The sequence below is a fragment of the Buceros rhinoceros genome, unplaced genomic scaffold (genome assembly GCF_000710305.1).
Source record: "Buceros rhinoceros silvestris isolate BGI_N320 unplaced genomic scaffold, ASM71030v1 scaffold43158, whole genome shotgun sequence".
Lineage (NCBI taxonomy): Eukaryota > Metazoa > Chordata > Aves > Bucerotiformes > Bucerotidae > Buceros > Buceros rhinoceros.
Window position 1 is genome coordinate 12652 of NW_010428191.1, and position 14487 is coordinate 27138.

Consider the following 14487-nt stretch of genomic DNA (forward strand, 5'->3'; position numbering starts at 1 on the left):
GAATGTCAAGAATCCCAGCATGCCATTAATGACCTAGGAAAGCAGCAAAAAGTATTTACCCTACTGACAGAAGCTGCTTGCAGGTGCTGAGTGTTCGCCAAATGAGATAAAAGATGGTACAAGAGCCTAAGAGCTCATTCAGCCCCCTGGGTTCCAAAAACTGTGTGACTGCTATTAGGCCCTGATCTTACAAGTTACAACAGGCAGACCAGCGTTTAAGCCTTACCTGCTGTGTTAACTTTAAGATCTGGGACATGAAAAATCACTTCAAGCAAAGTTTCCTTGATTCTCCTGAAGATCTGGTCACTCGTTTTAAAGGCAACTGCTGAGCCTTTGTGTGAGTTGAATATCAGACTAGAACATAGATAACACATTATCTCCTATATTTTTTATTCACAGGGCATCTGTCAAGAATTTTTTGAGGAAACCTTTTTCAGCAGAAAATACTGCAAGTGAAATTGCTTTGGGCTCTCATTTGTTCTGTGACTTCCGGTTTTCACTCTGTTCTTAAAAGCTTAATCTCTTCAGTTTGTCCAAGTGCTAAAGCTTACTTTTTTTTTTTTTTTTTTACTTGCCAATATGGTGTTTCAGCTATATGTACATAACAGTCAACGACCCTCTCTGGAACTCAGAGCATGGTAATTGATGTGGGACCTCTCACGGAGATCTGGGCTTGCCAGTCAAAGAATTATTCTCAAGCCATTTCCTCAGCACCAAGTGTAAGAATTGTGCACTTTAGGTTAGCCTCTCCTTCCATTTGGAGGACCAGCTGTCAAATACATCGTTGTGACTGCTCATGCAGAGTGAGTGATATAGGAATTGAGACATGAGATTAGACAACACCGAGTGATCATCAGGCTCGGGTTCAACTTCCTCCTTTATACACTTCTGGGTTTGATAGTGTTCATGTATATGTATTTGTTTTATTTTTTAAATTGCAAGAATTTTGCAATTAAACCTGAATTTTGTGCTCAGGAGATAAATGGAAATTGAAAGCCTTTTTATCCAGCTCAGCTAATGACTAACCAGAAGTGCGGATTTTTTTGCTGTACTGCTTCAGCTTTTCTCACTGGCTTTTGTAAGAGTAATGTCTGTAAAGAGAGCACGATTCATTTTCCACAGATGCTCCAATATTATCCTAATTCCTGCAGCTACCATTGAGAAAGCCAGTTCTACCTGCTACTGCAGGCGCATGGTGTAGAGAGACCACAAAACTCTTTCTTAAAGCCATCTTAACTTCTAACCAATACAATCAGGCACTCTCAGCCTAAAGAACCAGATTCATGCCCAATACGGACTATATTGTCTCTGAAATAAAGCCACCAAAACAATATCCACCAGTCAACTTCAACGCTTAAGTTCTTTCTTACAGGCTGCACCACTGGATGAATTAGTAGCGGGTTGGCAGCTGTAAGTACTAGCTGTTTTATCCAAAAAATACCAGAGGGTGTTGACTCTGCACAGGTATAAGTAACATTCAAAATGATCATCAACTGACAGTAAGTCTCCTGATTATCATAAATATTAAAAATAATATTTAAACAAAATTAACTTACAGGTCATCAGGACAGTTGTTTGGAGATTCCAGCCTTCCTCCTGATCGTACATGGTGTAAAACTTCTGTATTGGAGAAACCTGGATATGGTTTTTGACCCAAAGTTAATGTTTCCCACACTAAGACTCCAAAAGCCCTAAGAAACACCAACAAAAAATTTAATTACCATAGTCATCATGAATAATCTCCTTATTCACAGCTCAAATGTCTCTAACCTGAGAATAGGACTCAGAAGATTTAGGAGTAAGAAATTTTAATTTTTTGTGAAACAACTTATGTGTCCTTAAGCCAGTCTCTGGAACAGCTAAAATAAATGTGTAGCACTGACACACGTTCCCAAACTCACTGAGATGCCACTTAGAAGTCCTTGAGTGACCACAGCTTCCTGGAGTAACACTCTCTGGTTGAGCATGTCCACACTTAAACAGTGTTTAGAAGTCTTTAGAGGTGCGGTTGGAAATGGAGAGAGACCAGTTTTCCTAAGCACCGCTCACAAAGCAATCAGCACTTCATTTGGTTCCGCACAGAGCACTAAACGACTTGCTTACATAAATCTAAGAGTGGCAGTCAAATGGATGGGTTGCAGGGGCTGAGAACTTGGTAAATGTTGGTGGACTATAGCACACCATGAGTATCTACGACTGCCAAAATCTAAATTTGTGTGAATTCTCAGGTTTGATGGATCTGGTTTGGTTTGGTTTGGGTTTTTTCCATGCCTTCAGACAACGGGTGTCTGCTTCCTCACCATAAACTCAAACCCACACAAATACACACTTTAAGAAAACCTCCACAGCAAAGTACTATGACCTTCTCCTGGTGATGCTGAGAAATTTGGGCTTCAAAATAGGGGTCACCAGAAGAGGGTAAAAGGGTAAGGGGAAAGTATTTAGCTGTAGAAAGGAAATGCCAATTAATAAAATGGAAAACAAAATGGAACCACATGCAGGCAGTCAAGCCACTGCCCAGTCAAGCAAAAATCACATTGTGGGCCTAGTACAAAATTGATTGAGAGACACTAGTTCTTTCCAGCCAGAATCCAAAGCTAGGGCTGAAATCATTAAGAGATATATCCATGCATGTACTGTCATGATGTCAATCTTTTCTTTAGCTCATTAAAATATCGATTAAGAAGAAATCTCTCTTAGCCTAAAAATTATGAGACATGACAATATGTGACCTCATTATTTCTCCTCTAAAGCAATATTTTCTCTGGTTGGATTTAGTATGGTTACCCCCCAGCTGCGTGGTTGCTGTAACTCACCAGACGTCAGAGCGATTTGTAAAGACACCGTCGATGAGGCTTTCAGGAGCCATCCATCTGACAGGCAGTAGGCCTTCTCCCCTTTTCCTGTAATAATCATTTTTATAGATATCTCTGGCAAGCCCGAAGTCGCCGATCTTTACTACCCGGGAGGAGCTATCATATTCCTTCTCAGACACAAGGCAGTTGCGAGCAGCCAGGTCCCTGATTTGCAAGGCAGAAACAAGAGGATGGTGTTAGCGTTGCAGAATCACTCGGATCAGAAGGGACCTCTAGGGGTCATCTGGTTCAACCCGTTCTTCAGAGCAGGGACAACCTCAAGGTTTGATCAAGCAGCTGAAGGCCTCATCCCATTAAGTTTTATCCATGTTCAAGAGTGGAGATGACACAGCCCCTCTGGACAACCCATTGCAGTGATTGATCCTGCATGTTGTGACCGGAATTATCTAATTTTCCTTGCTGTAACCTGTGCCTGTTGCTTCTCGTCTTTTCCCTGTGCACCTCTAGGAAAAGTCTGGCTCTGTGTCCTCTGTAGCTACCAGTTAGGCAGACGCGACAGCAAATGGATCTCCCCAGTTGCCCTTCTCTTTCTTGCATGGCATATGATTCTTGCCTGGGGTGCAATGAGTCCTGGATGCAGATCCTAGAGCAGCCCACTGTTTTGCGAGTGAACTGTAGGTGATTTTTAGCAGAAAAGCATAAGATTAAGTTCTACTCCAGTGTCCTCACCTTCCCTGTTGCATTGTGACATTTCCCCAGGCATTTTTTCCCAGGTAAGATAACAAGTCCCGATGCTGTGGGTAAACTTTGGAAGACTAAGGAAATAAGTTATGTACCTGTGTATAAAATGCATTTTCTCTAAATAGACACAGCCTTTGCAAATATCCAAACATATATCCAGGAGGTCACTCACTGTCAGCAGGGGATGCTGGAGCTACAAGAAACAAAGACAGAAGTTAGCCATGTCTTCCAGCTTTACAAACTCAGAATGGCAATCTCCCTCTGCAAAGGCCGTATTGTTTCTTCCAAACCATGTAAAAGCACCGGTGCAAAATCTCTGTGTGTCAATAGAGAGAATGCCATTGCCAGCAGGGTAAACTGCCAAATCACTGCACTGCAATGCAAGTGAACACATCTCGTTCTTTCATTTGGGCCTAAGAATATCCTGGGACCTTCAGAAATGTTTCTTCACTGCAGTGGAAGAAATAGGACCTGAAAATACCCTGCTTGCTGCATTACTATAATGCTATAAATTTCAGTGTGACCTGCAATCCTACCATCCATATTCATCTGCATCCTAACTATAGGGGAAAAAAATCACTTACTTAAAGATGTTTGATTTTAGTTCTTTTCTCCTCTTTCCTTCCAAAGAATTTGACTATACAGGTACAGGGACAGTATTTTCTTATATGGCTGGACTAAGCCTAACACATTAAGGATACTGCTGCTAGTCAAAGACAAAAACCCTATGGGGCCTTATAGACCAGGTACATGTCCACCATTATTTATGATTTTCAAAAGACTGTTCATGATATTCATGGAGAGAATGCCAGCAGACATCTCAAGGCTGAAAACACAGTTTTGGTTAGTGGTCTACTGACACTCAATCTTCTTCACAGCAGCTCTGAAGGCAAGATCAGCACTCAACATTGAGTTAAGGGAAAGCAAGGTCAGACTTTGCAGGTACAGAAACACTGAACATCAGCATGGCCTTTGAGAAAGGGAAAAACTGAGAAACTGTGAGAAACTACAGGTTAAAAATACAAGTCTCATGGTCTTTATCCTACCTTTTGCTTTCTGGCTCCTCGTAAATAGCTAAGTAGATCACCTCCTTCCATCAGCTCCAGTATAAGGTACTGAGGTTCATTGAACAGGCACACACCCAGTAATTTCAGAATGTGGGGGTGATCAAATTTACTGGAGAGAAGGAAATAACTGTAAGATTACTTGTGCGAAATCCAGCTGCTTGATAGCTGGGTATCGTGCATGTAGCTGCAAGCAATGAATGAGCAGTTCAGCCTTTACAACCCACCAGCGTAGCCCTCGGATTTACCAGAGCACAGTGCCTGGATTTGCTCAGTCATGCCACCTGTACATTAAAGGTATCTATTTTAATAAACTACTTTTACTACTGTATTAGCAGTAGAGCTGCTGGTTCAGAGAAGTGCACAGAGAAAGGTAAAAGCACAAGGTGCGACACACTATTTTCACAATTCAGAGAAGTGTTTCTCACTGTACTGTTTCAAGGGAAACAAAATATGCACAAGGAATACTTGCAGATGCTCGTAATTGCCTCTGTGTGTCCAAAGAGATAGGGATTAGCGCTGAGTGATCAGCACTCTCAGATCTAGCACTTTTCAAAGATGAAGAATATTTATTGCCTCTGTCGGTGCCTGTGATTTTACAATCACTTTTCTTGTGTTAGAAAGTGTTTTTCCCTTTGCAATGCTGTGTGAAAGGATCTGTGCCAGCAGTCAGAGACACTTGACTCTAACGGGGTAACTGGTGGTGTCCACTGTCTCCACTCAGCTGTCATTCCTTACTTCCCAAGTGATGGGATACACTCAAGAATTTGAGTGTATGCATATATTTGTACACAAAACCCAGTATCAAACGACTTTTTGACATACAGGCAACTCCATTTCCCCATTGCTGCACAGCAAGAATGGAAGAAACAGATAGTCCTTGCTTAACTGAGGCAGTAAACGTAACACTGTAACCCAGATTTTAATGAACATCCAAAGCAGCAAGCAAAATAAAAGATGCATTTAAGGATCTAACATCAAGGTTTGTAAACAATCAATCAGGTTCACTTAGGTTTCCTTTCTGCCCTTGGTTTCACTTCTGAGAACTTAGAGATGAACATTAAGAAAAATCATTAAGTCCTCCACGAGGGAATGAAATCATTCTTTTTTCACACAAAAAGAAAAGAAATGTGTAAAAAATACAAAATATAACAATTTTTTTACTATTGTTGAATAACTACTGGGAATATATAATATTTAAATTTTTCTGTTCTCTTTGTTTTAATGTCTCATTGTATTGCTGTAGAAATGGGCCCACAACAGTGTTTACATTTAAATGCAATGATTTCCAACTAAATATTTTTCAAAGATAATTGGGTTTGGATCATTAGCTGCAGAACAAGAAAGCAGTACTGGGGAAGCTTCAGAGATTTTAACTACGGGTATATATAATTTCCATATGACATGGCTTTACGACTGCTAGGCAGACTGAAGAAAGATTGTCGGAAGTTCACACACAATACTTTCTCTTTGTCGTGAATGTACACTTTAATGACATAGTTCCACTTCGGTTTGAACAAGCCTCTTACCTCATTCAACATACAGTGTGTGGAAAAACATAGCCAAAAAAATGCAAGGTATGATTTTAAAATATGTAAACATGAATGAGACTACTGTGAAAACTAAATTCAAATTGAACAACACTGTGTTTCTGGACAGGATATAAAATCCTTCGTTTTTCAAAAGATGCTTCTAATTCTGCACTCGTGAACTAAAAGTCAGAGAAGTGAAGTGCATCTGAAAACACTCTCAGTCTTATGTTACCAGCTGAAAACTTCAGTTGAACTTCTGCTTGGTTTTGTTGAGACTGGAATACCAGATTTCTAGCTGACACGCAGACCTTTCTAGGTGAAATCCTCGCGCTGGCGACAGACACATTAAGTTAAGTCTACCTCCACAGAAGAGGTATGTGGCAGCCTCTAGTGGTAAGTATGCACACTTTTAAAAAACGATTTCCACCGTAAATTGAAACTTCAAGGCATCGCTGTTTTGATACGTCTATTTTGGTAAAAAGGGATTAGCCAAATGTTGCCCAATTGCCTTTAACAGCTAATTTAGTCTTAAGGGAGCAAAGATACTGAAATTTATCAGTCCAAACCCCAATAAATCCATGATAAGAGCATATTGAACTTGCAGTCTGTATCTTAAATTTTGCTAATCAGTTTTATAGGTTTATTTTCACAAGATTCATCAGTAGTAATTTAATGCTTTTGGCAGAAATGGGAGAACACACCAAAAACACCACAGTTATCTGTTTAGAGGAAAGTGTTTGCTTTCATTCCTTACGAAGGTCACCACCCTCGCGCGGTAGTGGCTTCGAAGGAATGCTGTCCCTACCTCATTAAGTGTGCCTCCTTCAAGAATTCACTCTTCTCGTGGTCTGTTGCACCCTTCTTCAAAGTCTACTCGACAGAAAGCAAAAGTGTAAGAGCACTCAGGTCACCAGCACCGTTATCAGGTAGCACTTAAGTAAAGCAATCAGACATAGACACGGCTTTAAATACTCATTATTTTCCAGAAATCACTAGAAGGAGATAGGCTGAGCTTTAAGCAACTTGCAAGTAACACTGCAAGGAAATACTAAATCTGTCACCACCTGTTTGTGTGGTGTAACCTCTGAGCCAAATCTCTCTGCTCATCCCTTTCTGTTGCAGAGAAATACACAGGTGCAATTACCTTGACTGCTACTTTGGATTCTCCGCTTCCATCTGCCAGGATATCTACTGCAGTCCCTTCGTACACCTCTCCAAATGCTCCGCTTCCCAACAATTTGTGTAGGTTCAGTTTGTCCCGAGGGAAAGCTGGCAATGATTCAATCTCCGCTTGAGAAGGAAGAGTGCTACAAAACAGCAACACTGGTCACTTGATCATACCTGAGAATGTTCAAAATGTTATTAAAATTCTTCCTGGAATGAATCTGCTACTATTTGTCTCATCAGGTATGTTTAAAGGGAGCTCAGGTGAAGGCTGGATGTTTTGGAAGATATTGGAAAACACCAGGTCTCCTTCTTTCCCCATGCACTTGAGTTTCTTGCCAATGTGAGTGTGCAGGGTGGGCTAGGGGCAGCCCAGGGCAGGGTGCACGCCGGAGAGCCAACATGGCAGGGCGTACCTCAGGGCAGACCTGCTCTGCAGTGCAGATGCAGCCCTTAACTCCACCTTGAGGTGTCAAGGGTGAGCGCACTGATGAAAACCAGTCCAGGGAAGCCCTCTTAGATGTTTTTGTCCTGAAAATGCATTTGCTTCAAGGACATACCTTACAGCATAACAGGCGTTGGCTAGTCCCACTGTCTCAGTCATCCCCCTGAGTTGAGCTAATTCTTTATCTTCCTTGCTAAATACTATCTGTCCAGGCAAGAGCTGTTTTCGGGATTTCCATCTTTGATGCCATACTGGAACAGAGAAGCAGACTCTTGGATATTTCACTCTGAGATCATCTCAGCGTGTGAGCAGGCTGAAAGGCTACAGGGTTATTTGTTATTCTCTTCAACATGACTCCCCAAGTGGCTCATGTAAGAAAGATACTTCCATCTGGCCATCATCTCTTTCACACAAAACACAGACAACAGCTTCTTCAGCTGAGAAATCACTCAAGCTTCTGAATCTGAATCCCAAAGGGCTGCTGCTGTATCACAGGAAGAGGATGAAGAGTGAGAGGGCAAGGTCATCACTTGTGGACGTCTACATCTCAGGGCAATCTCTACATCCTTTCTTCAGGGACAAAGCTTAAGAGGGGAAAAATGGGATACCTTTCGTAAACAAATGCGGTACCCAACTTCAGAATGCTAAGGTACAAGTTTTTATAAGGATACACAGGAACATCAGAATTCCTTCAGCATTCCTGTGCTCTCCCTGCTGAGAACCAATGCAAGAAATGCCAGAGGATGGAGTGAATTGGTATCCTGTCCTTGATACTGAAAATGAAACCAGCCATCTCTAGGGCCTCAAAGGATGAGAATACAGAAATCCCTGCTGGCTCCCATGCCGGGGATTGTTCAGCATTTCCCTGCACCTGAAGGCAGTTCACCTCCCATCATCCGAACTGCCTTTCACCGAGGCCTGGTGAACCAAGGATATGCAAAAAACTCAGCCACGTACCAAAACCAAATAGCACGACCACAGTCAAGCCCAGCACAAGTCCAATCACAGCAGCAATCGCAATGATGCTGTCTGGGGAGATCGTAGCATCTGTTAAATAGAAGGGGAAAATTGGTTAATGACTGCGTATACAAACAATCAACCCTATGGAGCTGAGCAAACTTGAGCAAACGCTTGAGCTGCCTGCTGTGTAAATGTCTTTCTCTGCACAAAGCTCTCTTGTAGGCTGTATGTAGATGTCTACATTTGGTCAGACTAACCCTCCTAATGGCATCCAATGACTAAACGGAGCTAATGGCCCTGGCTCTGGGCCGTTCCTGTGGTGATGACCTACTGTGTACATGGAAAGAGAAAATGATGAACTGTTTGACCACTCAAGGCGGGATTTTCTAAAACACCCACAGAGTGTGAGTCTAATGTTCTGCTTGAAGGCAAGAAGTAATCCTCGCATATGTACTCAACTCAGTGTGGGAGCTTCCCTTTATTTCAAGAATCATGCCATAATGCAGAATGCAGGATCACAGACACAGACCAGTGTAAATCAGCAGAAGCAAATTTCAGGTCCACTGTCCCATGAAAAAGAGGCTGGATGAGCACTAGCAGCTGGGGACAGCATATAAACATCATTATTACCTTTTAGACACATTGCCTGTGCAGCAACATCATCATTAAAATAACAGGTCTCTCTTTGTATGTAGGTATGATTAGTCCGAATAGAAAACTTGATTAACAGAGTAAGAAAGTACAGGACATACCTTCACCCAAAATTATATCCTTGCTTGTGTCACTGTATTCACCAAGTCCTAGTTCATTTGCAGCTGCTACTCTGAACCGGAAAGTTCCTTCTAAGTTCTTGGCTTTCCATGTGCAAATACTGGCACAAGAGCCATTGTAAACCACCTCCCACGAGGACTTCACTTTGCTGGTGCTGTCAGTCTGTTTCCTGCAACAGGAAACATACAGGCACAGCAAAATAACACAGGGATGTCCTTAATGCAGGGAGGGTAGTTTGCCGCCTCCTCCACCCTGTTCTTCACTTCAGTTCCATGGCCTTCACAGCATCTCTGTGCCCGCATGAAAGGTCAGTCTGGTCGTGGGGTTTTGGCTACAGAGCAAAAAATGGTACCCTGCTATTTCAGCAATGCTAGGAGTCACACATCTTTAGTTTGGCATTGGAAATGAAATGCTACAGCATTTTAGACTCTTTCACCTGGTTCAGCGTAAACCTCACAGCCAAAATTTCCAAACCTTCTCATTTAGCTTTCAGGAGAAAAACCGACCAACCAACCAAACAAAAAAACCATTTATTTTTGTGTCCTGTTAGAGGTTTTTGCTTTCCTGGGCCCAGAGTAATTCAGTGGCTCTTGTGCATCAGGTTTCACAAGCTAAACAGGAAGCAAGTCATTGGCAGTGAATACACAATTCTTCAGCTAGCCAGTTCCCCACAGTATCTGCTGACTGCTGGGTATTATTTCCTCCTTTCCCCATTGGACTGAGATTGATTGCTCACAATAAATTCAGAGCTGATTATTCACCAACCAAAAGAAGACCATGCATTTCAACTTGAAAGGCCATATCTGAAATATCATTTTATGTCACACAAAACTGAAAGGTTTCATATGAAGTGAGCTTCGTTAGCATGTCAATTACTCTCCCAACACACTTTAATGCAGAAAAAAGGTCAAACACTTCTAAACCAGAAAGACATGGGGAAAGTATATGTTCACGTCTTTGGTGTGTACATGTCCCTATCGGAGCTGTATGAAAAACATGGGTTGTTTTGCAGGACTCTGCAACCATTTTCTAGAATGCTATGTGATCGACCAAACTGCCTTCTACCTGATGTAAAAGGACTACGAGGTTCAAAGCAAAAATCAGTTAGAAACATCAGCAGGTGCTCGTTCAAACTCCGGGAGAAAAGCTTATTTCACTTAAAATAGAACACACTCAGTAACGCATTATGATTCCAGAGATGAATAAGGATCTGGAGCATGGAGAACACAGAAGCGAATGCACAGCCCTGGAACAGGCCAAGGGACTGTCCTTTCTCTACTCATCTGTAGCAAGCTGGCTGTTGGCATATCAAAATTATTGCGGTCTCATAGCGTGCGGGTCAGTGCTGCTGTGTGCTCACAGAACTGCATGGAGGAAGCTTACAGCACCAGGAAAATATGTCTGGGTGAAAACTTATATAGGTAAAGTATGCCCAGCTCCACAGCGCTGTCAGTCTGTGGCTTTCATAAGCACAGATTTAACCGAGGAAAAGGAAATAATAGCTGAGTTTAAAAATTTGCTGCCCTCCTTCAATCCTGATTTCCAACAATGTCAGAGGAATATCTCAGAAAATGGACTACCCTCGTTTTTAAATAATGCATTAATTAAACTTTGCACAGACTGCCTTAAACAGACTCTTCCAGAGTCGTAGTCAAAACCTGAGAAGTTTCAAGGCCGCTGCCCACAACACTATTCTCTAACCTGTCCTTTCAGCCCTTCCAGTGCCAGTGCAGGAATAAGCGTGAATTGACACTATAGATGCCACAGACCAGGCAATCTGGATTTGATGACAGGGCACTTCACGTAGGTGGGAATGCCTTACGATTTTTTCTGGCAACTTTAGAATGTCTTTTCATGAGTCCTCTGAACACAAAGATATTTCTACAAATATTTTAGATAAAAATATATGCTACGTGCTTGAAATTCATGATTTGAAGATATCTCCAAATCTTCTTCACATTCATCAACATATATCCAAATATATTCCATTCTTCTAAGTTTTCTAGGAATGTCTAGAAATGATGGCTGCTTAGTTAACCCGGGAAAGAGATCCCATGAGAAGGGCCAATCACATCATAGATATTTCACTCTTCCCCTCAGAGTCAAACGGAAAGGTGCTGCACACCTAGATTTGCTCTGGGCTGCTCCCTACGGGGAGAGTGCCTGCATGCACAGCTTACCTGCTTTCTAAGATGTAGTAGGTCACATTGCTTCCGTTGTCATCAGCTTTTTCCCACTGTATAGAGTTTTTAGTGTCTTCTGCTCTTTTTGGAACTCCTGGCTTACTGGGAACACCAGCTTAGGCCAAATGGGGGAAGAAACAGAACACTTAAAATGTGTTTATGGCAAGAGAAAGGGCACAGAGAAAAGTTTAGACGTGTGCATGGGTGTTTAGTCATACAAAAGAATGGAGGATCTGCATCAGTAATCCCCAAGGAGAATGAATCTTCGGTCTTCTCAATGGACAAATCTCAGCATTTTCATTCACATACAGCCTTTCACCAGTGGTTTCACATGTGTATAGGCATTTCATTTCAGTTTCCCTCACTCTCCTACTCACCTTCACTTGGAAGACAACCTGGTTTCTTTCCCCCCCCCATTATTTTTGCAGATATGGAATTTTGTTACTTATTTTTCAAACACACAAAATTATTGGCTTTTGGTATAAGAAAATTGCCTGTTAAATATTACAAAATATTGTGTTTGAATATTCACAGCCTGAAAATATTCCTAAAATCTTGTTATCTCACAGTAAGTGCTCACCTGTAGTTTTAAAACTTGTTGAAAAGGAAGTGCTTTTCACTCCTGTAACATAAACTACTGTTACTCTTACAAAGTAGTTGGTTGCAGGAAGAATTCCTGTGAGGTTGCATGTGTAAACAAGATCTGCTGTGCATGTGGTGCTTGCAGGAGAAAACCAGTCATCTTTTGTTTGCCACTAGAAAAATAGAATGTCATCATGGTGAACATTTTTACTCTGGTAAAAGTGTATCACAGTTCTATTCCTCGGTCGATTAACTGCTTTGCCACCTTTTATTGTCATAGGGGTGAGATTATGCATGTGTTGTTTCAATCACTGACTGCCTCCTCTTAGAGACCAAGGACACGAAACCACCGCTTTTTCTTTGTTTTCAGGAGACCTACAAGTCTTGGCAGCCACAAAGGACAACAGATTAAGTGGCCCCTTTGCACAGCCAAAAGGAGTCTTTCCCTTGCTCATCTGTGAGCAGCTTGTATTTCTGGATCACCGAGGCATGCCCATGAGTTCAGCTTGCCATGATGCAATTGAAGGGAGGCGTTTTAGAGGAGTTGTGCTATGACATTTGGTTTAGGGCAGGGAAATGCTTGATATAGGCCTAATGAATTTGAATATCTATATCAGGGAATCTCCATGATCCTGTTTAGCACATAACATTTTCTGTGTCCAGTGGTCCAGACATTAAAATCTGAAGCTTCCATCCATGCTGCTCTCACTGCAGCCCTTACTTCTACAGTCTGCGCTACCAGACCTGCTTTTCTCTACGCCATTTTCTCCTATCACAGGAAATAAAATTCAGATATTAAGTTGTTGCTGATATTTAACACCAAAAATCCTTTTCTGCTCTTTCTTCTGCAGAGCAGACATGGGATTTGTATCTACAAGCCAGTTTGGGGGAGGGCAGTGAGGAAAGAGGGAGGGGACTAAACTGAAACAGGAGAGCCGGGAGGAATCCTGGTGGGGTCATCCAGGATGTCCTTTGACACTGTGGGGTATTAAATGTTACAGCTTCACTCCCCCTTGTTCCTGCCAAACCACTGCCTCTATCCTGCCCCTTCTGAGCCACTAAGACTGATGTCACCATGCCCAAATAATCCACTGAGACTCTTCATATACATCCTGCCACCCTCCTGCTTAACCAAATGGGTTAAATTTGCTCTGATAGGAGAGAAACTAAGGGGTATTTTTACCTTGCACAGCTCAAACCAGAAGCTGGTTTCATGGACGTGCAGAGGAGCTCTCCATTCTAGCTGCAAACTGGTATTTCTGGGAAGTATGTTGACAGGTGCAGGTGGAGTCTCAAAAGTTTTTGCAGTAACAGCCTCACTTTCAGAAAACCAGTTCTCATCAGGATGAAAAGCAAGAACCTGATAAGGAAATAGATGAACTGTACAGTACCAGATAAGATGGAAAGGTGGTTTTAGCAACTGCAAGTGTTTGGAAGAGTAGCTGTTTTCAAACCAGACAATATTCAAGCAGTATAGACAGAGATGTAGTAAGATTTTTGAGCCTTGCAGATGCAGCGTTATACATCTTCAGGCTGAAAGTTCATAGCCTAGAGTCCCCTTCCTTGGAGACTCTTCTTATTTTCTTGTTTCATCTTTCTACCAAGACTCTTTACTTTCTAGACCTTTCTTAAATGCTCTTACACATCACACTCTAGGCATTGTTTTAGAATCATAAAAGACAGTGAGGAGGTGCCTTAGCACACTGCCTTCCACTAAGCCACAGTCAAACATGACCTGTGTATGGGTACACATATACATATAGGTAGATAGGTATGTGTAGGTATAGATATATATATATATGTTCACCATTATACCAACCAAATGATTGACAAAAGCACAAAATCAGATTAAGACCAGAACAGACCCCCTTTAGTCATCAGCCAAACATTCTCCTAGCCCAGCATGAACTGTGAAAACCACGCTCTGGCTGTATTTGTGATGCACCCGGTGAGTGTTCTGTTTGCAACACGTTTACTTGGTTGCTTTTGAAAATGTCACTTTGGTGATAGTCCTGCTGCCCAGATACATCATTTGCTGTTTTCCTCTTAAATCCTCACCTGTAAAGGGAGAAGCATTATGTTTTGTTCTTACACACTGGACATTTTTATTCCTTTGTTATCCTCTAGATGTTTGTATACCAGATGGTTACCATTTTATCCTAATACAGTCCTAATAGTACCTGTATACATCCTACCTAATCATCATCACCATGGCTTGGCTTTGCGGAC

General features: G+C 41.9%; 1 protein-coding gene across 1 annotated transcript in view; it reads right to left on the bottom strand.

Moving 5' to 3' along the window:
- LOC104498763 (proto-oncogene tyrosine-protein kinase ROS-like) overlaps nucleotides 1–13618 on the bottom strand; it is a gene marked incomplete at both ends in the record, with an annotated part of 17604 nt that extends 3986 nt beyond the window's left edge. Inside the window, 12 exons of the mRNA XM_010142182.1 lie at nucleotides 1557–1691; nucleotides 2817–3020; nucleotides 3653–3750; nucleotides 4604–4733; nucleotides 6959–7023; nucleotides 7298–7460; nucleotides 7878–8013; nucleotides 8720–8809; nucleotides 9475–9662; nucleotides 11674–11791; nucleotides 12257–12431; nucleotides 13442–13618. Coding sequence (XP_010140484.1) covers nucleotides 1557–1691; nucleotides 2817–3020; nucleotides 3653–3750; nucleotides 4604–4733; nucleotides 6959–7023; nucleotides 7298–7460; nucleotides 7878–8013; nucleotides 8720–8809; nucleotides 9475–9662; nucleotides 11674–11791; nucleotides 12257–12431; nucleotides 13442–13618 — 1679 coding nt within the window. The remainder of the gene's footprint in view (nucleotides 1–1556; nucleotides 1692–2816; nucleotides 3021–3652; nucleotides 3751–4603; nucleotides 4734–6958; nucleotides 7024–7297; nucleotides 7461–7877; nucleotides 8014–8719; nucleotides 8810–9474; nucleotides 9663–11673; nucleotides 11792–12256; nucleotides 12432–13441) is intronic.
- Between the last annotated feature and the right edge of the window lie 869 nt (nucleotides 13619–14487).